We start from the raw sequence: 27,296 nt of genomic DNA on the forward strand, positions 1-27,296 counted from the left end.
AAGGTTTATTTGGGCTACTGTAAAAAACAGAGAGAGGACTAGCTCCCGAAGAGTTTTTAAATATAAAGTATTTAAATATAAAGGGCTCATTCTAGAGTAAAGAAAACAATGATTTGTACGATTTAGATGAGACACACCAGCTTGTGGTGTAGCCGGATCACAGCTGATTGTACAGTGGAACAGAAGCAGGAAGGAGCGACCTCTCCTCAGACACGTCGGGAGCACCAGTCGGTGACGGAGCCGCCCGGTGCCTAACTGTCCGTCAGCTCCTTGTTCCTCCGGCGGAGTGGAGGCTCGCTGGAGGCCAGACGTTTCTCTCTGCTCTTGCTGGGAACACGGAGACTCTGTGGCACTGGTTCTCACCATTAACGGGGCTTCCCTCCTGAATAGGCCCTGCCAAACTATGCAGCGTCCCGCCGAGTTTCGAGATGAGGACATGGGCTTCCAGTGAAGCCTAGCAGTTCCTACTTCCTATCAGTGACAACCAGCATCAATCTTCACCGCCCTTAGTCCTGGACCCTGCCAAGCTCCACTGCAGCGAGCGGAGAAACGCTGAAGGACTCAGGCAGTTGGAATCAAACAAAGGCTGGATTATCCTCTGAATGTGGTTCCTCGCAGGGCAGTTCATCTCTGAATCCCCCGTGGTGCAAAGCGGGAGGAGCGTCATAACATTAGTTTTTGACCTCTCCTCTCTCGTCTCCTTGTTTCCTCTCCTAACTGACTGGCAGTTGTGTTGAGAGGGCAAATAAAGTATGAAATAAAATCCTGTTGCTTCTATTTCGACCCCATCCAACGTACACCGCTTACCGCTGTGTGCGACACGTCCGAAAACACCCCCCCCCGTGACGTTTACTCTCTCACACCTGCTGCAATCCAGCAATAACCCTGTTAAATAAGTGAGGTGTGGTGGTTTTCACTCCTCAGCTCCTCCGGGTTTCCCCCGAATAGAGAAGGAATTCCACCTCAGTGTCTCCGATTGGAAAACATTTGGACAGATCGCGGGCGCTCCTCCGCTCACACAGCGCTCACCTCCTCTTCTCAGCTGTGTGTTTGTTCAGGTGCGGTCGACCTTCGACCCACTGGGTCTTTACGACTGCTGGCCGCGATGCAGCTCGCTTATTAAACGATGAGAGAGGAGGAGTTTGAGACGTGGTTTGTCGATGATTTCTCAAAAAAAGAAGGGAGGAGTGAGTGTACATGCACAAGAATGTGGATTCATGACCCAAGCCCGTCGAGACTTAATGAGATGAGCCGAGTTCGGACAAAACCTTTAAAACCATATTCAGGTTCTGATCATATTGGTCACGGGGCTGTAATTTAGGAAATAAGCGATAACCAAGAGGTTCAGGGAAAACTCAGGTTGAGTTCAAGACGGCAAGTTTAGCTTAGCACAAAACTGGATCCAGGGAAACATCTTAACTTACATCTTGTTTCTTGACTTAGTATCAAAACTCTTTGCGGCAAGAAATAAAAGCACCAGAGCTAACATACCACACATCTTCTTTTTTTGAATTCAAGTTTAATTGTTAGATAATTGATCTCTTAATGACAAATCCCATCACACATCAAGTCGAAACTTCACCTTCACGTAATAACCTGCGCTGCTTTTATTACAAAGAACACAACACTCTGGGCTTTTGTGGTCCTGTAATATTCGAGGGATACAGTCGGTTCTTGTTCGGCTGCAGAAGCCAGAGCGGACGCGAGGTGCCAAAAAGCACAGGCCAGGCGGGGTGGTCCGGAAACGGCCCGGAGATCCAGTGAAACTTAACAAGCATGTTCCCTTTGGATGTTAAAATGAAGTGTAACACAGATATTAATGTAGCAAGTATCACAACACAGTGGAGGAATGTAAACTGGAGCTCTGGGACACCGGGCTGGACGTTAACCAGCTGCACCCGAAAACCCGCCGTCATAATAGCTCCAACACCCCCCCCCCCCACACCCCCCTGTGGCCAGCTAAACTCCAGCCTCGGGTTTTTCATGACGGCCGGCGGCCAGGAGCAGGAGCAAAATGGCTCCTTCTGGGGCGTGAAGGTGTCCAGTTACTGATCTTGGGGAGAAGCAGGGTTGATTGTTGAGATAAATCACCGGCGGTGGTGATGTGGAAGCGGCCGAAATGTGTGTGTGAGCGTTTCAAGGCGTGCGCTGGATGTGTGCGTGCACGGCTCCACGCCTGCTGCAGTCGTGAGAAGGTGGATGAAGTGATAACATCTCATCAGATCTGGACCCTTGCACTCTTTTAATGCTGCTTGTGCGTGTGTTTGTGCAGAGGTGGCCATCCTGTGGGCTGCTCACCAGGTTCACCACAGTTCAGAGCACTACAACCTCGCCACCGCCCTCAGACAGTCCCTCACCCAGCAGCTCGCGTCATGGGTAACGTCTCATTCTTTCTGTTCAAGGATAAGGAATCACATTTATTAATCGAAACTCATTTATCCGACTAGCTGACGTTTTTTATTCCTCAGTGCCAGAGAACCGTTGTTGCCCAAAACTATAAAACAAACATTATTAACAAGTCACTGAGTTCCTTGATTAAAAATAAGTATGGGAATTTAATCCCAGACACAGCATCTATTCCAAATACTCACTACAGAACCACGTTCCTTCAACCACGACTGAAAATAGTCTCCAACAAATGTACTACAAATCCTGTGTTGGATATTGTTTCTAAAATTGTTATTGCCCAACTGTTTATGAAACGATTTGGCCTCAATAAGAAATAAAACTAAATGTTATTAAGATTTACGTCTTCAGTAGAGATGAGAGGACTCACAATGTTTGTTTCAGTTCTTATACTTGAATGTGTAGGAAACGTTTGAACCTCAAAGTTTGTTTATTATGACGCAGGAAAAAAAGTCTTGAGATTTCAAGAATAAAGTTGAACCTACAATTACAACTTTATTTCTAATACTCGTATCAAAGAAAACACTGGGCTGAAAACTGTCCTTATGTTATATTTATGTGATCAAAAGAGGATAACAGAAGTTTACTTTGGTGTGAGTTTCACACCAAGCTGCTGTGAAGACGTCTTATTTATGTCTGGTGTGTATTAAATGAATTACCCCCCCCCCCCCCTCCTCTCCTCAGATCTTCTACATGCCCATGGCCCTGGCTGTTCCTCCGTCAATCTTCGCTGTTCACATCCAGTTAAACCTGCTCTACCAGTACTGGATCCACACGGAGGTAACCATCACTGAACGATTCAGTGTGTCTGAGTGTGTGTGACTGGGTTCAACACAGTCACACACACAGTCACACACACAGTCACACACACAGTCACACACACAGTCACACACACAATCACACACACAGTCACACACACAGTCACACACACAGTAGCTCCTGATGAGAGAAGGTGAAGGAGTGTGTGAGGCTCAGGCATCATGTCCTCTTCTAGTTTATTTTACCTCCCAGTGGCATCTTCATCCCATTCTAGATATAATAAAGATATTTGATAGGTTAATAGTAGATATTTAATGCTGTTTAGCTTTTATTGTTAATTTTAGTTCTCTGAAAACAACTTTTGGGACATGTGGATTCATAAATACAGGATGCTAATTAAAAAAACATCCTATGAAAACACATGAACCTAGAGAAATAGTTATTATATAAAATAACACAACAAAACCATGATACTAAGTGGTGTCGGTAAAATAAAGAAAGTTATGTGGTAAAAGAAATATGAGGGGAAATAAAGAAAAAACTACATTTTGAGTCATGAAACATTTTGGAAATATTTAAAGATTAACGGGTGATCAAATAAAAGATGAACAATTAATGATTTAAAGATAAATCATAACAACCTAATAAATACATCTAAGCCAAAGAGGTTTTTTGACAGAAGAAAACATCACTGTGGGTCTGAGTTTTTGTAATTTTACAGATAAATGATAAAAATATAAAAACAATCAATCACAAGTTATTTTCAGGGTCTTTAAAAACTAGGTTTTTGAATGTGTAGAACATGAAAGATGTGAATCAGCCTCCAGCTCCAGTCCTGTGTGAACTCACTCTTCCATTCGCTCTGCACAGTTTCTCTGGCCAGAGAGAAAAGTCTGTAAAGTTATCCCCCCCCCCCCCCGTGCCAATACTAATCCGTCTGCTGGGCCGAGCCTTTGTAGACCCGGTGTTGCAGTGGAACCTGTATTCAATAAAAAATAATGAGATTTTATGAAATATTCCAAACAGAAGCATGAGCGCTCTGTCTGCCTTTAAAGTGACTGGGAGTATCACTTTTACAATCCCAGCGATCGTTAGAGGGAATGAATGGATTTGGAACGCCCTCCATCTTTTAGTGCACTATTAGTGAGAACAGTCATAATACTCACGATTTTCTGAGGGGATGTAATTTATGCCTCCTTTATGGGCTTTACGTTTTTCTGTTTCTTTTTTTTTTTTTGATGTCATGTAATTTATTGGCGCACTCTTCTCTGCAGCCGTAGTGAAGTGGCGCAGACCCCTTCTCATTCAATATAAAAACTCTCAGGCTCCACTGCCAGACGCAGCCATTACATGGAAATAATGAATCACAGAGAAATCCTGTGCAGCCGCGCACGTTTCTCCAGATTAAGGGGGTCAGTGGGATCGATGGGAAACGTCAAGATATCTGCGACGCGGCCGAGAGAGAAACTTGGAAGTGTGTGAAATATGCTCAGCGTGACCCCGGTGACCTCTAGAGCTGCATCTGGTGGATGAGAAGTAAATGATTCATGTGAGTTTTATTTTGCAGAACGTCCGTGTGCATGTCTCCTCTGTGTGTGTTTAGAGGTTCAATCGTTATCGACAGTGTTCACATGTCCACTCCCAGAAGTTCTCATCACTCCCACCACCGTCCTGCTGTGATTAAATAAACAATTTTTAAAAATCAGTAAAAGAATTAACCAGCTCACCACAGTTATACAGGATAGGTATCCCATAATGCATCTTTCCTAAAGTTATTCCCATAATAACCAATGAAGGTATGATTTCCTTTGTGTCTGTGTGTTTGTTTGTTTGTTTACTTATTAGCAGGAAATAAGCAAAATCTGCAAAATGTTATTTCCCATTAACTTTAGATGGGGATTAAAGAGGTGGATCCAGAAGTTTGTGTCTTTCTTTTGCTTTGTTTCAGGAAAAATTGTCATTTTCCCCCCAAAAAAGTTTCATCATCCCCAAAAATATAATTCCAATATAAATGAGATGTGCAGAATTTTGCTTTTCATGCACATCGGGGGTTAAATTGTAATTTTTGGTGACCACCTGAACGATCTCTTACTACCACAGACTGCCCTGGTGTTTACTGATGATGTTCATGCTCCCCAGTGGATGAAACTGTTCTATTATGGGATGTGACACGGTGCAGTGCATCGATCAGATTATTATCACAATATCCTTTGAGTTGTGTGTTGCATTGTTTTACATCAACTATGTGTTGACAGCTCATTTTTGTCATGTTTAATGTTTATTTAATCACTTTTATTTACTTTAATACCAGAAATTAATCAGATTATTGCGATTAGATTTAATGTGCATGTTCTGTGCATCATGTCCTTCAGCTCATCAGTGACCTTGGACCTCTGGAGTGGATCTTCAACACACCCAAACACCACCGAGTTCATCACGGTGAGAGACGCCATGCTTCATAAATGAACGTGACAATCTAATCCTCCTATTTGATCATGTTTTACTGCCAGGATTTCCAGGACTAAGCTTTTATGTATCCCCACGACCATGACGAGGCCAAGAGCTCGATGTTCGGCCGCGTTGGAACCTGGTTATTTGTGGTCGTGTTTAATTTGGTCCAGTCGGTATCTTTGTTGGCAGGTTCGACCGCTTGGTCGTGGGAAAACAGGAGATGCTGGAATGAACCGGAGCATTTGGGTCCAAGGATTTCTGTGTTTATAAAAAATGTCTGTGGTAACCTCACCAACATTTCTCTCAACAGGGAGGAACCTTTACTGTATTGACAAGAACTACGGAGGAATTCTGATCGTGTGGGACAGATTGTTCGGTAAGATTTCGTAATTAGCTTCTATTTTCTTTTTGTGGGCTTTTTTTCAAAGTCTCCAAATCAGTTACTGCTCATTGTGACCGTTAAAATATTTTGTGCGAGAATTACTATGCTAGGTAGGGACGATCGGATCAGTACCGAAATTATTGAAACCGCAATACCTGCACCAGACAGTAGGAGTCAGTCAATACTAAATACAAACAATTCTAACATACAAACTCTTAATTTTCCTTTGTTTAACATAGACTGTATATAAATGACAAAACATCCTTATCGCCCCCTGGTGGCTGGCTGGAGTATTGGTCAGAAACCCGGCCTCCTCCATGTTAGCGAATTGGACTAAAAAGTACTTTCATAGCCAAATTAATTTTAGATTTGCTTTTATTTGTTGTCACGGTAATTGACATGTTGATTTACTGTCACATTAGATTTAGCACTTGAACCGGTGACTGCATAACATTTAAGGTTGTGAGAAGTTATAGGATCATATAGAATCTGCTCTGGTGTCTGTGAGGACTGCCCTCTCATTACCCGCTATTTAATGGAAACCAAAAGTTGTGGTATCACCATTTATTACGTCGACATGAAGGGAAACACTGACTCTGTAAACTGCAGGTTTGCCTGTAGCTTGTTTTACTCGACTCAGCAATTTTCGACTGTGAGAGGTAACAGACTGAATCTTGAGGTTAACTTTGACCTAAAGTTCCCTGAGACATTTATTTTAGCTCAGTAGCTACAAACACTTTTAAGAGTTTGATCCTGTGATCTCAAAGGGTTTTTAATTCTGTCAAGGAGCACGTTTTAGATTGTTTTCATAAGTTTGAAGTTTTGTTGGCCTCACAGAAGTTTGGTAAATCTCCTTTAAAATCTAAAGTGCCCGATAAAACCTATGAACATTGTTCTGAAAAACCACAAAACTCCAAAAGCTTTATTTCTCTGCCTCTGAAGCAGATAAGAGACATAAAATAAAAACAACTCGAGGGTTTAAACCTTTGGCTTTTCTTGTAAACCTCTGAATTTGCTCTGTAGTTCCCTAAAAATAGGGACAGTGCACCGACTATATAACTGGATGTGTACACTGAACAATTACAGATATACAGTAGGTGTAAAGTTAGACTATTATACGAAAGCTACTGGTTTACTTTTTATGTATTTATTCATGATATTTGTTTTTAAAATGTAAATCTGTACGTGTTTTCTGCAGGTACCTTTGCTCCAGAGGAGGAGAAAGTGGTGTACGGCCTGGTGTACCCGATCAAAACATTTGAAATCGTCTACGTTCAGGTTAGTCTGTCGTTGGCCACCGGCCGGGCATCGGCGTGTAAACACTTCCAGTAGATGAGAGGTGAGCTCATGTTTCCTTTGTTGGCTGAGTGGCCGTGTTGTAACCATAACATTATCACTCCACTCCAAACACGCTGCCCGGCCGAGGTGGAGGGCGCCAATAAAACCAAACGGCGAGGAGCTGGATGTTGTGATTATTTCCGCTGCCCTCGCTGTTGGCAGAGCGCAGCGTGAACGACGTCCTGTCCAATGAAAGCAGAAACATTTATACTCGGGATTGATTGTCACACTTATGGCTTCATTAGCACTGATCAGTTCCATGTAGCATTTGAATGTGAATTGACGTTTTGGCTTTTCCCTTTTTCTCTCTCCCTTGTAGTTGCACTACTATTCGTATTTGTGGAAGAAGTCCAAAACGTACAAAACCATCAGCGACAAACTGTCAACCTTCATCAAAGGCCCGAGCTGGAAACCCGGTAAATCTCGTCTGGGAGACTACGCCGACAATCCCAAGGTCTGTAAAACAAGCCTCTATTTCCACGGTCGCTCCTGAAGGTGGCATACTTTCATAATAAAGTCGTCAGGCGTCATTACCCATCACGTGACGCACTGTGAACACGGGACTAAATGACGCAGAGCATTCCTCGTTGAAGGATTCGCATATTCTACACGTTTTACAAGGAACTGCCACATCAAATATGAAGCTGTAAAGCCTTTGTAGGGGGAAACACAAAAAAGTTCATTTTCACCGTCTTTTAAATGCAGTCTGCGGGATTAAAACCGCATGCAGTGTGTGTGTGTGTGTGTGTGTGTGTGTGTGTGTGTGTGTGTGTGTGTGTGTGTGTGTGTGTGTGTGTGTGTGTGTGTGCGTGTGTGCGTGTGCGTGTGTGTGTGTGCAGAGAGAAACACAGGCTCCAGTTGAACTCTCCGGTGGTTAGCTTTGAAATAACGCTGATGGTGTCACATATTTCGCTCGTTCGGGCTTCACACTTAGAAAAAAAAGAAAAGCAAAGCTAACTCTAACTCTAACCCTTTGCCTTTGTGATTAAATTGGCCCCTTAAACCCAGCGGGGTGATTCTAAACACGGCCCGAGCTGGGATTTGAACTGAAATATCTTGAAAGGGCTTCACGTCGACGTCTGCTCATTGATTTCTGCCGGTGAGGGAGAGAGAGGAAGCAAAGCGAGGGGAGTGAAAGGAGGAGAGAGGGTTGAACGTGTTTCAGCTCTGTGAGATTAAGCAGAGCAGCAGGCTGGAATACCTACAGGGTTGGGGATGGGATGCAGGGAAGGGGAGGGGGGGGGTGGGGGGGGGGGGGAACCCACATGTGGTGGTTTGGATCCTCAGAATCCTGGGAAACCCCCAGATTGAGACACAGGAATCTGTGATTGGCCAGTTTCTCTTTTTCTGTAATTCATTCCCAAAAGAGGACGGCGGTTTCAACACGAAGCCCGGAGGCCTAATCAGTTATCGTTTGGATGCAGATGCAGACGCGAAGAGGACAAATGAGTCAGGGAGCTCGAACAGAGAGACTCATATGTTCCTCAGTGTTTCGGGGGGAAACCGCTACACACAATAAATCCTGGACGACTTTGTAGATGGAACACAACAAGATAATTTGCACCAGGATTTTAGAAGTGGGAAAAGGTCGTAAGACAAATTTGAGGCTGTTTTGGCTTCAGCACTTGGCCGACAAAGTTTCTGTCCGTGATTTTTATTAGTTTAGATTTTCCTTTTTTAAAGGTCCAGACACTCACACTGACTCAGTGTTGTTTTCAAGTGGTTTTGTGTTTTTTCCTCTTATCTGCCTCCTTGTTAAAGATCTAATATGTAACAGCTCTTCATTAAAATGTCGGATAACCACAAGACCTGTGTTATTTATTCTGTTGACTCTTTGTATTTACATTATACAAATACAAGGTCTTTTGATTATTAGTTTAATTCTGGTCTCACACACAAAACCATGCACGAGATATAAAGATGGACGACATGATGCCCCCTGGTGGCTGGCTGCGGTGCAGGTCATTAACCCTGCCTCCTCCACGTCTGTTAACGGGACACGGGTCAAACTGAAATAGATTTTTCACTAAGATGGTTTATGACAAGTTTGATTTTAATGAGTTATTTGATGCTATAAAACAGGGCGTCGTCCATCTTTATTTACAGTCTATGCAGGGAACACATTGTTCTTCTTCTCACTGCACTGTTCTGTAAAATCTCTCTTTAAACACGAAGTTTCACCGCACGTCATCCGCAGTGAGAATCCGGCCAGAAAATTAGGGATTAGGGGAATTAAACTTTATTTGTTTTTCCCTGTGCAGGTAACTGGAAAGGAAGTTCCCCACAGCCGCAGCTGGTCGCTGCTTCTACAAGTTTATGTGGTCGTTCATTTCCTGCTCGTGCTGCGGAGTTACCACGATCTGTTTGAAAACAAGACGGTACGTGTCATAAAACTGAAAAATGTGATCACGTTGACTTCTCTAATTCCCGAAAAGACCTGAAGAAGCTGGTGACTTCAGTCTGCTCACACGCTGCCTCGATGTTTAGGCTCCTGTAATCCCTCATATAACATATGACAAGGTGGTCCCGGGCTCTTAATTTAAGGCTGAGTGCTGCGTGTTTGTTTGCCAACATTATTTCACCCAATTATGCAGTTTGTTGTGGCGGCTCCACGCTCGGGCAGAGTCCTCTACTTAGCCGGCAGGAAAAGACCAGTTCTGTCTCCCATCATGACAGAATGACTGATCGGCATTCCCCTTTAGAACAACCTTTGTCTATTATTTTCCACTCCACGAGCCAAAGGACCCCCATTCCTCCTCCTCCGGACAAAAAAAAGACGGAGAGAAGCAGGTCTCCTCGGCAGTTATCTTTGGAAGGCGTTGTTCCCCAGGCATAGTTTTGGTTAGCCAAAAAGTGCCGTCACGCCCAGCCCCTTCAAACTCCCAAATAAAAACGGCCTGTCTTTTTTTTGTGATCACTACCTTCGTGGTGCTCCTTCAGTTGTGGTCCCCCCCCCCCCCCTCTCACACACACATTCACATGCAAACACACGCACCTCCCTTCCAGGGTGGAGGGCTCCCCTCCCTCTTGGCGAATGAAACACCAGCTGGTGGTCCAGCAGTGAACACAAACGCCTTAATTGTCGAGTCAACCGTTTCCCAACCCAAATAGCCTTCAGGATGCAGCAATCAGGACTTGGAGGGAAAATAACAAAGTGAGCTGTCCGGCCCGACAATAAATCACGTTGCCGTTTTATATTTATACCCACATGTTTGCTAGCCACTTATTTAGCTTGACAATTGATGATACGCTGCCGGACAATTTATGGGCTTTGCGTTAATTCATGAAAACATGGTTATTTCAAACAAGTGAGGCTACTCTTCAATTACATCATCAGCCGGGGGCCAACATGTAGGTTTTATTATAGGTTTCCTGAACAGTTACTATTAGAGGCAGAGAGGGAAATTGACCAAGTGATGACTGCTCCTCTCAGAACGGCTTTACGTAAATGTTTTCATGTAGAAGAAGGACTTGAGGATATAAGATGCAATTTAAAGGCACAAAGAGCGACAAGAAACATCATTTAAACAACACCTGGACTCCTCGTTCCCATATTAACATAATAAAGAAGATCAGGTTTGACAAGCATGTAAATAACTTCAAATGTGTCCACGTTTAAAAACGTAAAAGCAATAGGGACGTTCTTCTTGGGCTGCGTGGACCGTGAAGACTGAACCGAAATCAGACGGTCTGGTCGGCCGAGGTATCGTCACCACTTTGTCCAGCCCATAATTCTTTTGAACGTGTTTATAGCTGCTCAGTTTAGTTGACACGTGTCTGAGAAAGGTTTTGTCCCCAAAGCACGATGAATCCTCGTAAAGGTTGACCTCAGAAGGAACCACCTGTTGAAGCCTTTATTTCTCGGGGATTGAAGGACGCATTCGGGGGAGAGCCTTCAAAATGGAAGGATGCGTCCCCTTAATTTGGCTTAATGCTGATTATTAAATCATGTTAATTTATTTAGAAGTGATGACAACTCAGCAACTCATGTACCAATATTTTCACCGACTTTCCAAGTTGTTGTTCAGTCTTGAAACGGCGTCATGAAGTTCCACAGTCTGGAAGTAATTTTTCACACGCTTAATTTTTTTAAAATCTCCATCCAAAGTTATAATAAAAAATGTGAGTAATCAAAAGTATAATCTGTGTGATGAAGCTCTGTGGTAACGTCCTGAACTTCACCGTCTGCAGCCCCGACCTGAGTAATGAGTTAATCTGCTTCGTCTCCGGGGACAAATAGAAACAACACAATCAGAGCTGCCACCAGATGTTTCACTTTCACTGGCGTCGCTGCAGCTCGACACTCGATCACATTAAAAATTAACACGGTTACAAAAAGCAACAAATCACATCCCGTCCACTTGGTCCTGTAAATGTGGCCACACGGACGGATCTGAGGAGGAGTTTCTTCTGGGGCTCAGTGACTCGATCACCTGGACCCCCAGGGTGATTAATTGTACAAATAAATAAAAAAAATAAAGAGTATGGGACCAAGCCTGTGTGTTCTGCTGAGCCTCGGCAGTTATTAACCACAGATAAGTTCACATAACCTTTGATACCAAAATAATTCCCCGCTTATTACACCTCGCGCTAAAAATAACTGTATCCGTAGCCTTTAAACTCTGATGGAATGACGGCTCAGCTTTAACAAACTTTGACAGTCTGGAGCGTCTCTTTTTCCTTCAGCCCAAAATCCCCCCCCCCCCCCCCCCCCCCCCGTTTGATTCACGGAAAACATAATCATATCATCTTTCCCCTGTGAGGCCTCAGATAGTACGCCCCTTATGGGGGCTTATGGATTACAACTCTTGGATAAACACTTAGAAAAAATATTGTTATATTGCATCCTGTTGATGGGTTGATTTTATGTTTTCTATATCAGGCCGTCTGGGTCCGTGTGGGAGCAGCCGGGGAGATTTGGCTGTTAGGTTCTGTATTGAGTGTCGGAGAAATATAAACCAAAGCTGACAGCCCACGGCATCCTCAGGAGACACGGGGATTCCAGCTGCTGCCCTCAGCCAAGGCCGTAGGTTAGAGAACACCAATTAGACCGTACATCACGTTGTGTACTCGTTGTGTGTTTGTGCGCGTCTGTTTGTGTGTGCGCGCATTCCCGCAGAGCTCGGGGAAAAAAAAAAGAAGCTCGGTGGGAATCTGCATGGGATTTCTGCTCCGACGCTGGTTGTTTTGGCTCCGTTTTCGAGCTATCGGGATTCAAACTGCTGTCTCCGACGCTGTGGTCAAGTGTCGAGGCCCATCTGGGATGATTAGAGCGTCTACGTAAACTAGGCAGCGTAAAGTAGGAGGCGGTGTGCATTCTGCTGCAGGATCCTGCCTGTGCCAGTACACTTACTCTGAAGGTCAGACATGTTTGGGTTGGCAGCGCCAGGTAAACAGTCAAACAGCGGTTTACGAGCGCTCTCCCAGTCAGGTCTCCTGTGAGCGAAACCCAACCAGCCACGATATTGATTTAAGGTTTAGATTCTAATGTGTTTTTTCCCCCCGTCCACATTTCTCATGGCATCCGAATGCACCTCGGTCCTAGATGCTGTCCCAGGTGACCGTCCTGGGGATGACCAGCTACGTCCTGCTCACCCTCACCGCCCTGGGCTTCCTCATGGACCAGAGGTACGGACACTTCTTCAGGGGTGAACTGTGATAGAGGCATGGGACACATTCTCACATTTCAGTGGAAAACGATGAGGAAGGAAGAGTCTGGATTTGGAATTAGGAGAAAAGATAAATCTGGAGGTTTCAAGGTGGCTGTAAAGATAGAAATTAACAAAACCATACGTCTGCTAATAGCGATTAGAAAAATTATTCAGTCAATGGAAAATTACAGCTTTGATACTGAAATTGATTGTGAAGCAAAAATGCCAAATATTGACCTGCACCAGCCTCGGTGAGGATTTGCTGCAACATCACATTTTTAATTTAATGGTGTAAAAGTGATTTTGACAACTATAGAAACTTTATTAGATATTTTAATTCTTGTCATTTACAGAATTAAAAAGCTGATAGATTATGAAAAGCACGTAATCTAACAATTTCCTTTTTATTTTATTGATAAGTTGAACTTTCATGCAACTCAGACAAACGCAGCCTCACAAGCCAAAACGGTTAGATCAGAAGTCCAGGAAGTCCAAGTCCAGTCATGGATCTTTGACGCAGGCAAATTCATCACATTATATAACGTTAATATTAGTATTATTACATTATTTGCAAAGCATTAGATTCATTTGATATCAAATTATTTCAGCAGACAGGTGGAAAGTCCATAAGGACGGAGTCTGGTTTCTGTGACGTGACTATCGTAAAATCAGTTTTTACAAAAAAAGAAAAAAACCCCACACAGCTGGAATTACAACAGAAGTTTGACTGAACTCTTTCAGAGACTTTTCTTTATTTTCCTTCATCACTTGAGTTCCCAGATTGGATTGAATGTTGGCGTTAATGAGCTGGAGTCGGTCCGGTGAGCAGACGTCTCCTCTTCGTCTCCAAACCGAGCTGAGCTGATGAAACTCTAAACTAAACATCTAATAACAACTGTAGAAGTTTATTCACCTCAACATATCATCACTAATAAATAGACCGTGAATCTTCTCAGGGCTCGAATCCATTCGAACTCAATCAGCTCGGGACGTTGATGCGTCTCCCATTTAAGAAAAACTTGATTATTCCTGTTACATCATCACAGTGAAATCTGAGGTGAAGGTCACTTAAGGTCAAGATGGGTCGGATATGAAATGTCACCGTGTCTCTCATTGCTGTGTCCTCCCTCTCAGGCCAAAGGCGGCTGTCCTGGAGATGCTGCGCTGCGTCGTCATGGTGACGATGCAGAGGTATGGATATGTGGCGCCGCTGCTGCCGTCACTGGCTGTGCCCACAGAGGTAAGACGACCGGGGGGGGGGTGTTTCAGTGTTACACAATTTTAAATATCTATTTTCACATATGCAGTCGTTTATCCTCGAGTAAACAGATCGTATGAACTTCTCCTCCTCTCGTCCACTTGGCTCCAGCTCCCCCCCCACACAACCCTCAAATGATAAGTGGTAAAGTTTTGAAATATTCCTGATGGACTCATAACGTCCAGAAAATAAATGTGAAGTTTGTTGTCCCACAGTTGAAATGGACATAACTCGCGGTCACGAGACGTCTTCAGCCCCGTAATAATGATCCCAGCACATCATCATCATCGCTCATCATCAGTTTGCTCAAATGTCACAGAAGTGTACAAGTTCAAATTCTTGTTTTTCTTTCTCTGACCACTTCCTGTCCCTCGTGGCCGAACAGCTGAGGTTCAGAGGTCAAAACCAAAACCAATCCCTCCTCCGGGTCCGTTCACGTCGCTGAGCTGGAGCCTGTGATCGTCTCGCACACCATCTTCAGAACGGTTCCCGAAACGGTTTAATAGTTTCATTTAACAGCTTAATGACATAATGTGGAAATTGCTCGTTCATTTGGTTTTTACGCTGAAGTTTGGCCTCGTGCCGGCCGCCCTCCATCAGCGTCCTGTTCATCGGGAAAGAGGAAAAAACTGTTTGTGTCCAGAAAACACTTCAAACCACAGACTGTGTGTCGAGGGGGACGACATGGCAGCTCCCGGAAAGTGAAAACCCCACCTCCTCCATGTTAGCGGATGAGACATGGACATAGTTAATAGATTTTTCTCAAATATGGTCGCCTTTACTTTAGGTGTTGTTATCACACTGAGGAGTAAAGCTGCTTTCAGCTGCTTTCACTGAACTTTTAACTATGGGTCTAAATGAGAAGATGGCAGCGTTTGTCTCAGGGATACTTTGTCTTCAGATCTTAATATATATAGTCTAAGACCTTGTTAGCCTGCAAGTTGTTCATGTAGCATGTAGAGTGTGTGTGTGTGTGTGTGTGTGTGTGGTTGTGTGTTGTGTGGTCTGTTTTGTGTGTGTGAAGTACGTGCGAGCCGGGTGTTAAGTCCAGCCCTGCAGCCCTGTGATCTACGAGTCCAGATGCGTTGCCCAATTGACCATAAAATTGGCGTTCCTTTCTGTCTCTGGCAGCCCGACTGTAGATGGCGGCTGACCTCTCATTACGTTCCCTACCTCAGCCCCCCCCGCCCGCCGTCGCTGCTCGCCATCTCAGCCAGTGTGAACGACAGCAACACCTCTGGAACCAATTAGCTCCGTCTGCTGCTAACTGGCGCTGGCTGATGAGATTTGCACGTGAGCGCCGAATCGCTGCTTTTTTTATCGCTCTGCCTCCACATCTGCTCGGCTCAGGTGCTCAGAAGACAATTGGAGGGTTTCCCTCCTTTTTCCCTTTTTCTCACCGTTAAAAAACGAAAATAAACCTGAATGAATTACAATATTTTTAAAGCCCCGTCTAAAGTGAAGTGCACGTCCAGCCAGCTTCACAGCCGGAGGAAAGTCTTGATTTATGCTGCACATGCTGCGCGGCCGTGTCACTTTGACAGCGCTGCAGGTTTTTTTACGCAGCCGTTTCCTTAAGCGGATCATTAGGCCTCATTTCAAGTCGCAGTCCATCAGACTGAGCTGAATAAATGTCGCTGCTCGCAGGTGGGGCTCGTTGAAAAACCCTCACGATGGACTTGAAATGGTTCCTGACATATTTGTGCCCTTTGTTCAGGACTACAGCAAAGAGAAGAAAAGAACCCCCCCCCCCCCCCCAAAACCTTCAAGGTACTTTAATGATATACGGCTCTGACGCGTGAGGTGAGCGGGCAGCTCTTTGTTGCAGAGGCAGGGCGTGTTTTGAAGTCGGGCCAATCAATTAACAGTCCCTTGAAATGGAGGAGGGGAAATTTCACATTTAATTGTATTCAGGCTCATGCGGCCGTACAGTTGGGAAAAGGGGGGGGGGGGAGACGGGGACGGGGGGGGGGGGACGACTACAAAAAAGAAAACTACAAAAACTAGGTCGGTCTGTGGTCCTTGAAACCCAGTGGTGTGATATACTGCACCCTTAAAGCTCACAGTGGTATTTATAGTGGCTCTGGAGATTTCCCTTGTAAAGCTGCAGGCTTGACCTGTAAACCAGGGCCGCCTCTCGCTCTCCCAGCCGCCCACTCGCTCGCCCCAAACCCACGTCTGCTCGGCTCGCATGAAGGCCTCGCCGCTGCAGACGACACCAGGCTGGCAACAGTGTGTGTGTGTGTGTGTGTGTGTGTGTGTGTGTCTGTGTGTGTGTGTGTGTGTCTGTGTGTGTGTGTGAAGGAGCTGCGGTGGTTTGCTTGGGGTTGTAGCTGAGGAGACGTGTTTGTGTGCGTTTGCTGTCGGTCAATATGAAGATCTTTATCTGTTTATCTGCTCGGGAGTCGAGTCTCAACCCTCTTCTTTTTAACTTCTGATGAGCAACTCCTTTTATTAATAGTTCTATTGATACCGTGGATGTGTCACATTAAGTTGCTCTATGATGACGATGATGCTGTAACAGACATAATTAGGGTGGATCATTATTTTCACTCCTGAATATTCTCGTAATTGTTTTCTAGATTAATTGTTTGGGCTGTTGAATATTATGTAAAAATAAAATTCCTTTAGCAGTTTTGCAGTTTTCTGAGTTTTGCTCAAAGTGACGTCTTCTATGTAAAGTGTCTTGAGAGAATGTATATTATGATTTATCGCTGTACAAATAAAATTGAATTGAATTGAATATCAGATTATATAAAAAAAGCAGTAAAGGCCTCTCTGCTTGAAAGAAAATGACTCAAACAGTTGATCAGGTAGATTTTCCTCTTTAATTTAGATTTTATTTTATGACTTTGACAACAATATGAGGATTTTCACGTAACGGTATTAAAGTTTACATTTGCGGGAATGAAAACATTTATTTCAAAGAATAAGAAATTCAAAATAGATGTGCATTTATGTTTGTTTTCTTAATTCCACTTCTATATATTGGTTTGCATTTTCTATTTATTATAAGTTGATGGATAAACTGTGGAATATACCAACATGTTGGGAATCTTTGCCAATTTAAAATATTCCCTTTTCTATATGTGGAGTTGACAAAATAATAGAATCTACCATCACGGCATTTATGTCAAATCAGCACCTTTCTGAAAACCTGCCAACAGAGTTTAATCTCAGTCCCACGTCTGTTGCACCTGATTGTTTTATAATGTCTGGTGTTCCACCCTCTTTTCTGTTTGTGTGTCCACACGCACAGTATTTCACTGAGTGAGCGTCGGGGGGGGGCCACTTGTGAAGTTTGGACTGCAATGATGTAACATGGTTGTGTAAGTGTTCGGGCCCCTGGTTTTGCCCGAAGGCAGAAAAAGGAAACATGCTGCAGCGCTGAGCGTAGACGCTGGATTTCTGAGAGTAATTGAGCTGTGATTCTTTAAAAAAAAAGCCGCTTAAGTTCCAGTAATTTCAGAGGAGAGCTCATAAAAATTCACCTGTCTCTGCTGGGAGCCGTTTGGGCTTTTGAAGGAAGCGTTTGGGCTGAAATTCTGTTGTTTTGAAAGAGTTTAGCTGTTTTTAATAGCTGTAAATAGTCAAATCTGAAAAATAGAATAATAAAAAGATGCCCTCCACGTTTAGATGTCAGCAGATATATGAAGACTGAGACGTTCGAGTCGTATATTAGCTCATGCAAGTCTGACACTGGAGCGGCACGTCTAAATCTACGTAATCCGTTTGAATCCAAAAATCGAAAACGAAGCCATTTAAATTGTTTTCAGAGCCCCTCTGGATTTTCCATCTTTTCATCTCCGTGCTGATTGTGTTTTCCAATCTCACAAGAGCCGCCGTCTGCCAGACTTTAAAGGGAAAGACAAATGCTGCTGGGCCAGAAAGAGGAGGTCAGAACAATATTATGAAGTTCATGTCAGAAACAAAAGGCCCCAGCTCGCCACAAAGTGGTTTCTCCCCCCCGCCCTCGCCGCCCTGAGCGGGCAGATAAGACGCCACGCGGCGAGAGGTTGGCCGTTATCTGAAGGTGTTGCTTCCACTCGCCAGATCTCAGGTGCGCGAGGTTAGCGGACCTTTTTCTTCTCGTTTCTCTCCCTGTGAAGCAGGAATGTGTGGTAGCGAGCAGCAGGGCTGAGGTTAACGGGACCGTGTGGAGCTGTGGAAACTCTGCGAGCATGACATCACCCGAGAGCTCGCGGGAATGGAAAGGAAAGGAAATCTCCTCCCATGGAGAAAATGGAGGGATTTGAAAGAGAAACGCTGGGTAGGACTGTTCCGTTGGAGTAAACAGCGGGGCGGTAGACCGTACACAGTGTGAAATATTATCACTCAATGTGCAGGGGATCGTGCCCGTCAAAGAGTAACCGCTTGGTTTATGTTGTCAAACCACTTGCCAGGTAAAGCGATGGAAATCCAACAGCAATTGGCCCTTTGGGGGTTTTCTCGCCGTGTTTAGTTTGGCCTTCCCGGGGTTAGTTTCTGCGGCCAGCGTCGACTTTCTTTTGAATTTGTCTTCCTATTTGTGCTTTAATTCATGGGTGAAACACAACAGTCGTCCAGTTTATGATGCGGCCTCGGAGCCAACATGTGAACCTGATTGAACCTGATGATTCCTGCTGCACTGTTCTTCCTCCTCCTCCTCCTCCTCCTCCTCCTCCTCCTCCTCCTCCTCCTCCTGATTCCACAGAACTGTAAAGAACTGTAAAGCCAATTTCCAAAGACGTCTGCTCGCAAATTCAAGTATAAATAAGTCAATGATTTTTTAATGCAGAATCTATCAGTGGAGCCGCAGCATATTAATTTAGCGATCCTTCTTCCAGTGCGAGCTTTCATCACTCTGCTCTCGGTTTATTAATCTCCTTCTCTTCACGGCGCTCTCTGGCTCACTGGCTAACCATCGCACGTCTCATATTGTAGTAAAAAGACATTCTTCATGGCCCCTTTTTCACAATAGCCTCCGTTTCCTGCCAAAAGTCAGCTGGAAAATGTCTGGTGCTGCCAGGATCCATGAGCCACAGGAGGTTACAGCTTTGGACGCACTTCAGATCTAACATTGCAGAGTTGGGAATAGACACGGTCACACAAAGACTGAACGACAATAATATTATTCCCTGATGTCCAACGACGTGTAATGAGAAGGTCGATGGTTGCATGTTTTTTCAGGAGATGCGTCAGTCCAACTTTCTAGCCCCTGATATGACACCTAAACTTAAACGAGTGGCAAATAAAGAGTATTTACGTCGATGCCACAGGTCTGAAAACCTTCCCTCCACATATCAAGGTATTCCTGAGCACACTGTCTCCTCCATGTTAGTAAACGGGACGTGCATGGGCGAAATTAAAAAGTCAGTACTTGTTGAATACATGATGGTTTCTGTCACTTTAGTTCTTATCTCACACAGAGTTCTCAGTTTTAGGGGCTCAAAGTAATGTGGGTGTCATGTTAAAACGTAGCAGAGGTGATGTGTTTTAAAACTGAAACCCTCTAGTGTGGATGTGGCCTGAATTTCAAAAGCACCAAGTGGTCAGGTCAGTGCTACACATGACACATACTGTCCATCTACCTTTTTAAAAGCAGAAACAGGATTTAAGACACTATCTCAGAATGAGTCAGTAACTTTGTGGACGACGTTGTTTTTCTTTTGACACTTTGACGTTGAGCTCCTGACGACTTTTAATAAATGTACTAAACCCTATTTTAAGGCCCACTGCCCTGTTTTGGTGGCAGGCTCTGCAGACTCTGTTCTGTATCTGTAGAATGTCCCAGTGATGTAATGTTGGCTGGCATGTGGACCCAGCGTGCGCCTGTCACAGACTGAAACATCTCATGCTGACTCTGTGTGGCTCGCTCCCCTGTTAATTATTGATCGCTCTGTGATTTCCCCCCCGACCCAATAACTTTCTCTTTCACCTCCGTCCAAAACTCAGCGACAAACATATTTGTGCAGCACAAACAGTGGCCTGCAGTCCCCCCCCCCCCTTGCAAAAGAAACTGGCTGTTCCGGCTTTCTTCCTTTACTGCGGCTGTTCAAAAGCGCCTGCTGTTGATTTGTCAGCTGCAGTTTTTGAAGGAGACACATTCTGCTCATATTCAGCTTCAGGTGTTTTTGAATTGAAAACTCTTTGGGTTTTTAACTTTTGCAGAACTTTTACTGACACAAACCGGGATGTCAGTCAGAGACAGTTTACCTTCATCAAGACTAATGTCTGTCTCACAACGTTAAAATAAGAAATCCCTGGATTGGCCCCCTCAAATTGAATCTAGTTTAAAATGTAATTCTTCAGTGCAACTCCTGCATAGTCGATTGTTCAGAACAAATGTTGCAGCTGCAGAGGAGATGTCATCAAGGTCAGTCTGTTGACCACGAGTCCGTGTGACTCTGTCCTGACCGTCCGACATTTTGAGTTCAGGTGCACAGGCATCCCAAAAAACCCTGACCCTCTAAAAGGCCTTGACCTGATCCTCATGTCGTCTCTACCTTGTCGTCGTGAGTTACCTGCTGTGAAGCTTCTATCGGACCTGACTGCTCCAGACCTCGTTCTCCCTCTGTGAGGCTGTGACTCCCTGTTGCACAGTGCCCGCCCCCCCGCCCCCCCCGTCGGAGCTGCTCTTTACGGTGACAGATCCTCTCCCTGCTCAGGTCCTGACCCGACGGTTGGAACAGAGATGTTTTCTTTTCTGACGCAGCAAGTTGAGCTGATGAATCTTATTTTTAGAAAGCGTTGGGGTTTAGTTTTTTTTTTGCCTCATGGCCTTTTTCAGCCTCGCACTTTTCTCGACCAGCTTTGCAGGTTGACTCATTATCTTTGTGGCAAATGTTCGTGAGTTGACCAGATTTTTACATTTAAGCGTCTCGGACAAATAAACTTGAACGAGGTGCCAGCTCTCCCAACACCTTGAACCAAGCTGGCAGAGATGAGACATGTTTCTGTTTGTTTAGCTGATTACAGCTGCACCATTTGTGTTGCATTACCCCAAAATTGGCCACGTTGATTACTCGCCTCTTTGGACCTTCCTACCCAGAATGCCACACATGTGGCAAGAACGCGGAATGGCTTCAAGAGCCATTGGCTTCAAACTGCAGTCGGAATGTTTTTATAAATATCCCGGGATGGATGAAAGGAGTCTGGGTAAAGATACACTCCTTACGGGCCCTCGGAGACTCGTTCATCTGCTCCGAGAAATCCCATTGAACTAATCCACCACGGAACCAGACATTTTCTCTTTGCTCCAAAGGACTTGATTTTATGGCAGTAAATGTAACTTCCTGTCCTCTCCTCCCTCCCAAATGTCCGCCAACTAGTGCGCTCTTAACCCACAGGTCCGCCGGTTGCAGCCACCCAGAGACGTGTGCTTAATGATTCTTACTCAGGCCGAGGCGGTGCCAAGCTGCTGGGGTCTGAAGTGGAATCGAACAGATATGAAAATAGTTCCTCTCAGGCGTGAGTCTCGTGTTTTCAATGAGGTGTAAAGGTCTGGATGAGTCGTCGTTGACCTTTCATTCGACCCTCGAGCAGACGCATGGTAAACGAGAACAGATCCCAGATGTGAAACAGAAAAACTTCTAAACACCTGTATTTTTCTACAGATTTTTCTAAATTTGCATTTAATCACTTTGGGTTCTGCAGCAACTGTGTGTGTGTGTGTGTGTGTGTGTGTGTGTGTGTGTGTGTGTGTGGGAGTGTGGGAGTGTGATGGCGATATTTCTCATGGCTGTGCTACAGAGAGGCATTAAACCGACTCTCTTGTGGGACGTTAACCTGCTCAGCGTATCCTTCCTGAGTCTGCTCAAACTGCCCGAGCGCAGAGACTGTATATCTGCTCGTAATGAACAGACAGGAAGTCCTCCTTGGTGTGTGTGTGTGTGTGTGTTTGTGTGTGTGTGTGTGTGTGTGTGTGTGTGTGTGTGTGTGTGTGTGTGTGTTTGGGTGTGTGTGTGTGGAGGGTACATGTTTCTACACATGTGCAGGTGAAGGCGAACACTGCTGCACATGTGTTCAGATACACTTTTCTGCATTTCATGTGTTTCTACAAGAAGATTTAAAGTGTAATATCTACTTAGACTTTGCATGGGTGTCGGTGTAGCTGCACATTTGTCTAATTGACTCATCAGGTATAAGTTGTGTATTTCACATGGTCCTCTTTGCTGCTCTGTTGCAAGTTGGTCTGATTCTTTAACAGAATACAACTAAATCCAAAGAGGCTGTGTATAAAGAGTCGTGCTCAGGATCGAACAGAATCTACAGATACTTCCTGCGGTTTGTTTCCACCAGTTTCTCAATGTCCAGATGCAGCAGCTTCCACCCACTCGTCTCCACACTGCAGCCAGGTTAGGACTGAGAAGCTCAGAGTTATTTTCCGATACAGCTCAGGCCAGGTCCGGTGGACTGTAGGCAGCCATGTGGAGGGGGAGCTCTGGAAACATCCCATTACAGGTCATATATCACAGGTCTGACAGCAGCCGCTCTGCCGTGTTTTCGTTTCAATCACGAGTGCAGCTGGAGCAGCGAGGCTCTGCCATGTTAACCCGCTGGAAGCTGGACGACAGTCACCGGGGGGTTCGAGCCCAGAGCTTCATGCTTCGTATCCATCAGCGACACCTGACTCGACTCTGGTTAATGTAGAGTTTGATCACTGCTGCTCTGAAGGTCGGCGCAGATAGTTTTTTTGCATACGAGCTGCAGATGGACGATGTTTTCATGTTTTACTTTGGACCAAGTTGCGCAAATAAACCTAATTCATGTCGGGCTGCGATTAACATGATGTTTCCTCCATCGTGAGACACATGGGAACAATAAACTCCTCATGAAGCTGCAGGTATCTGCTCATTGAAAGCTGGTGGTGGGGGGGGGGGGGGGGGGGGGGGGGGGGGGTTATTTTGCTGCCACCTGTCTCGTGTCTGCATGTCATGACCCAAAATGGAGAACTCGATATTAGCAGTGTTCATGTGACTCTTAATATTTAACGTGAAATCATCATCTTGGGTCAAAGATCGGCTTTTAAATGTTGATTTATTTGGGGAATATCAATCACATTTGTTATGTAACTGGATATAAAACCTGTAACTTCTTTATCCATAATCTAGTTTGTTGCACAGTTTTTTATTGGTGGTGCAGGAAGTGAAAATTAAGTCCAGTATAATGTGTTGAGGACTTAATGATTTAAGGACATTTGAGTTTTACAGCCTTACTACTGACGGTTAATCCCACTCACAAAAAGTTTGTGTATGGATGAAAAGACTGAAAGAGTTTATCCTCTGTATGGTACATTTCACTTTAATGTACTGTCCTGTATCAGCATTTTAAGACATTATAGACTCGGCTTGTCCAACTCAGCCCTGGACTGTAAATCCAGATGGACGAGTCAAAACATCCTGACATCTCAGTCTGATGGTGTCATGTGGAGCCAGAGTCTGGAGCCGTGGTATCGAGGTTCCTCCGATACACTCACTCGACCAATCGCGAGTTAGTCTCAGCTGGAAATATCAATCACTAAGCATCAATTAACCAATTAAAACCAAACTAGAGCTGGCACATGATCCAATAGATTTTTAGATATGTATAAACAATTCTGGACAAAAGTGCCGATATAGCAAATTGATTCACTTTGTGTAGTGAAATCAGAAATGGGATTCTAGAAAAACCTCCACTTCACTGAACCAGACTAGAAAACGCCTTCTGTAATTCTGAGAAGCTCTTGAGCAAGGCACTAGCTGTTGAGCAAGGCACTAGCTGTTGAGCAAGGCCCTAGCTGTTCCCCTCATCTGCTTCAGTGGAGCTGGAGAAAAACAAAAAACAAGCCTCTGCGTCTTCGAGTAAATAAAAGTCGACAGAGACACAGAGTCAAATCTACAGAAAACCACAGGTTTGTGGCTTTTTGTATTACTACCCTTAACAAAGTACTTTCTGCCCAAAACAAAGTGAGTGTGAGCTGATCTGCTGAGATCTCCACTTTGGGAGCCGCTGCTGTCTGGACGTGGTGCTTATTTGTAGACGATCAAACCCGCTTCCTTCCACTGTGTAATCTGTCCCACATGGATTTCCTACAGAGTCCATTAAATGGCAACGCAGAGGGGCAAACGAGGAGAAATGGAAACGGACGAAAAAATAGGTGCCCTCAACATGCGGCTTTGATAGAAACCTCGATCGTGTTTCAGTGAAATGTGATTTGTGAGGCTGTGCCAAGCCGGCGCTCGGCTCTCGATCCCAATCCGTCTCCGAGGTGGACGCAGCGCAGCGCCATGTTATTTTCTAATCTTCCATCTGTTTTTCCTTCAGGGAATTTGGACTTGTAAGCCATCGTGTTTAAATTGTATTAAGTGGACTTTAGAGGGACAAGAGGGTTGTGAAACGACTTCATCCGGAACGTTTTGCTGGAATTCAAACGTCAAGACAATTTTAATTTGGGGGTTTTATATGTGATTCCCCCTGTGAGACACTGCACTGCCCACAGGATCTGCTGAACCTGCTGGAAAAGTTAGAATAAAAACATCGAGAGGATCTGAAAAAACTCATCGCGTGGCCTCGGTGCCTGATGGATTCCATATATACAGTTTATCTGTCAGTTTATAAGTTTCTTTACCCAGTTACTGTTTTGTCAAGTTGTCTCATTCACCTTTTTTCTCCTCACAGTTATTTGAGAGATTGGAAATATTCAAAAGAAGTTTGTTGCAAATCAATCAGAAATTTCTTCTCTTAAAGAAATGATCCCTGTATTTATGCTTAACTCTATTTATACTCTATATCTGATTTAATTAAAAATGTCAAGTACAATCTTTTTCCTCCAAACATTATTATTGATGTTCGTTAAAAATATAGAAAGAGTAAAAGGAAATTAAATCACTGCAAATCCTTAAGAAATGTTTTAATCATTTTTTAATGTACGGGATCAGGAATCCATTGCGTCTTCCAGTATTATGCTGTTCATTATTATTTGACATATCTTAATATGTAAATATTTAAAAGCTTCATATCTTTACTTTCTCTAAATATGTGCTGGAAGAAGTACTCGGATACTTAACTGGAGCAGTTGCTGTACCACTTACTTGTCAACATTTTAAATATTGTACTGTTTTCTGATCATCTTAATCAATTTTACTTCCTAATGTATGAAGTTTTTCATGTATAGGATGTAAAAGTAACTGAGTACACTACCACAATAACTACACCTGTAAAGTAAAAGTATATAGAAGAATGAAATAGTAGTACAAGTAACCTGTACTTAAGTAATACTTATTTACATTGCGCACTGGACTGAATTACAGATTTATGATATGATTTACTTCTCCTCTCTCCGCTTTGGAGTTTAAAAACCATGTGAATTATACGGGCACGTTGTGTAAAGTCTGAGCCGAGAGAGAGAGAGAGAGACATGTCCAGCAGTTAATTAAAGGATCAGGGCCTCTGACATGTTTCCAGTGTCTTTACACCGCTGATAAATCCCCTCGCTACCTTTTGTTCCGTCCGTCGTTGGGTTGTGTCCGTCGGTGTCGGAGCAGGTGAGCGGTAGAAAGGAAGAGAGAGGTGGTGTGTGCTGTTCTCTCTCTCTCCCTCTCTCTCTCTCTCTCCCTCCCTCTCCCTCTCTCTCTCTCTCTCTCTCTCTCTCCCTCCCTCTTCCTCTCTCGCTCTCTCTCTCTCTCTCTCTCGCTCTCGGAGGAAAACAGCTGCCGTGTCCAGGAGGAAACATTACTTTTTTTTCCCATCAGGCCTCTCTGCCTGTGATGGACAGCGGGCTGGTTTTGGCTGGAGTTGCGATGTAGGATGCAGTTTATGGGCCAGAACGCAGCGGGGGGGGCGGAGGAAGGGGGCTGTTTCTGTTACTCTCTCTGAATAGCCAGGTCCCCTATGGCGGCGACCTCCCTGACCCCTCCTCCAGAGCATCTGGGGAGAAGACCTGCTCCGTAACCTCCGATTCCACTTTCTACATCGTGGAGGGGTCGCACTGTTTCCTCTTAATCACAGATTCTCTCTCTGTTTTTCCATTAGTGTTCGATAATCATAAATAATTACATCTTTTTGTTTGGAGGGGGGTGTTATGTCACATCGCAGCTTTCTTTCACTCAGGGCAGGTCCTGTAACAAAGTACTTCACAAACACAATATGTACATGTATATGCTGATGACGCTCTTTATTCAGTTAGTGTCCTAATTCTGAGTCTCTATAAAGTTTCACATTATGTTGAATCTGGTATGAAGTCTCTCCCTCTCTCTGTCTCTCTGTCTCCGTCTCTGTCTCTCTCTCTCTGTCTCTGTGTTGTCCAGGCCTTTGTCTCCCTCTCTCTGCTGTACTGGGTTCTGCAGAGCGTCTCGCAGCTGCACAGCCTCAGGAGGAAAACCAACTGAACTCAATCCGACTGATTCTTTTAGTAACGTGTTTCCAATCAGTGGCGTCCATCAACTTTCCAATGGAGAAGATAGACAAATGAGTTTATGTTTAATCATCACTCATGAACTAACTTTAAATTAAACCATGTGACATATTAAACTAATAACTTCATCATTTTCTTTTCTTGCTTAGAATTAAACAGTTATATTATTATAAGAACTAATCTATTAACCTGTTTGCTCTGAGCTACTGTGTACAGAAACATGTTCAGCTTTATCTATACAACAGACATTATACCTCTTCACGTTGATGCCTTTTAATTTCACCGTTCACCTGCAATATTGCACAACACTGTACAGTTTCTATTTGTTCACATCTAAATGCAATAAAACCGTCGTCATTTCCAGCTTCGTCAGTCTCCTATATTTTGACTTTCCCCAAAAACTCACACAGGGCAGACAGAAGATTTTCAAAATATGAAGCCGTGGAGGTTGTGCAGTGAGATGTTTTTCATCTCAGCAAACTGTCCTCAGCAGATGGTGCTGTTGTGATTCCCTCTGTCGCTGCCCCCCCCCCCCCCCCCGCAACACTGTCACTTAAATCAGCATCTTTCTTTTCAAGCTGCACAACTGCACATCACTGTATCTGGAGACCAAAGACTTGAGCTCCTCACATCTCTGGAAAAAACATGCACATCGAGGAAACAGAGAGTCGGAGGTCA

General features: G+C 44.3%; 1 protein-coding gene across 2 annotated transcripts in view; it reads left to right on the forward strand.

Moving 5' to 3' along the window:
• agmo (alkylglycerol monooxygenase) overlaps positions 1–27,062 on the forward strand; it is a 39,763-nt gene extending 12,701 nt beyond the window's left edge. Inside the window, exons 4-13 of one of the 2 annotated variants that reach the window (XM_034611397.1) lie at positions 2,273–2,376; positions 3,091–3,186; positions 5,538–5,604; positions 5,927–5,992; positions 7,197–7,276; positions 7,656–7,790; positions 9,598–9,714; positions 12,882–12,964; positions 14,122–14,227; positions 26,512–27,062. In XM_034611397.1, the coding sequence (XP_034467288.1) occupies positions 2,273–2,376; positions 3,091–3,186; positions 5,538–5,604; positions 5,927–5,992; positions 7,197–7,276; positions 7,656–7,790; positions 9,598–9,714; positions 12,882–12,964; positions 14,122–14,227; positions 26,512–26,592 (935 nt within the window). In that variant the 3' untranslated portion in view covers positions 26,593–27,062. Of the gene's footprint in view, positions 1–2,272; positions 2,377–3,090; positions 3,187–5,537; positions 5,605–5,926; positions 5,993–7,196; positions 7,277–7,655; positions 7,791–9,597; positions 9,715–12,881; positions 12,965–14,121; positions 14,228–21,573; positions 22,137–26,511 lie in introns of those variants that run through there. The other variant, XM_034611396.1, reaches the window with a different exon arrangement.
• Positions 27,063–27,296: the final 234 nt, after the last annotated feature.

Source organism: Hippoglossus hippoglossus, chromosome 16, assembly GCF_009819705.1.
Source record: "Hippoglossus hippoglossus isolate fHipHip1 chromosome 16, fHipHip1.pri, whole genome shotgun sequence".
NCBI lineage: Eukaryota > Metazoa > Chordata > Actinopteri > Pleuronectiformes > Pleuronectidae > Hippoglossus > Hippoglossus hippoglossus.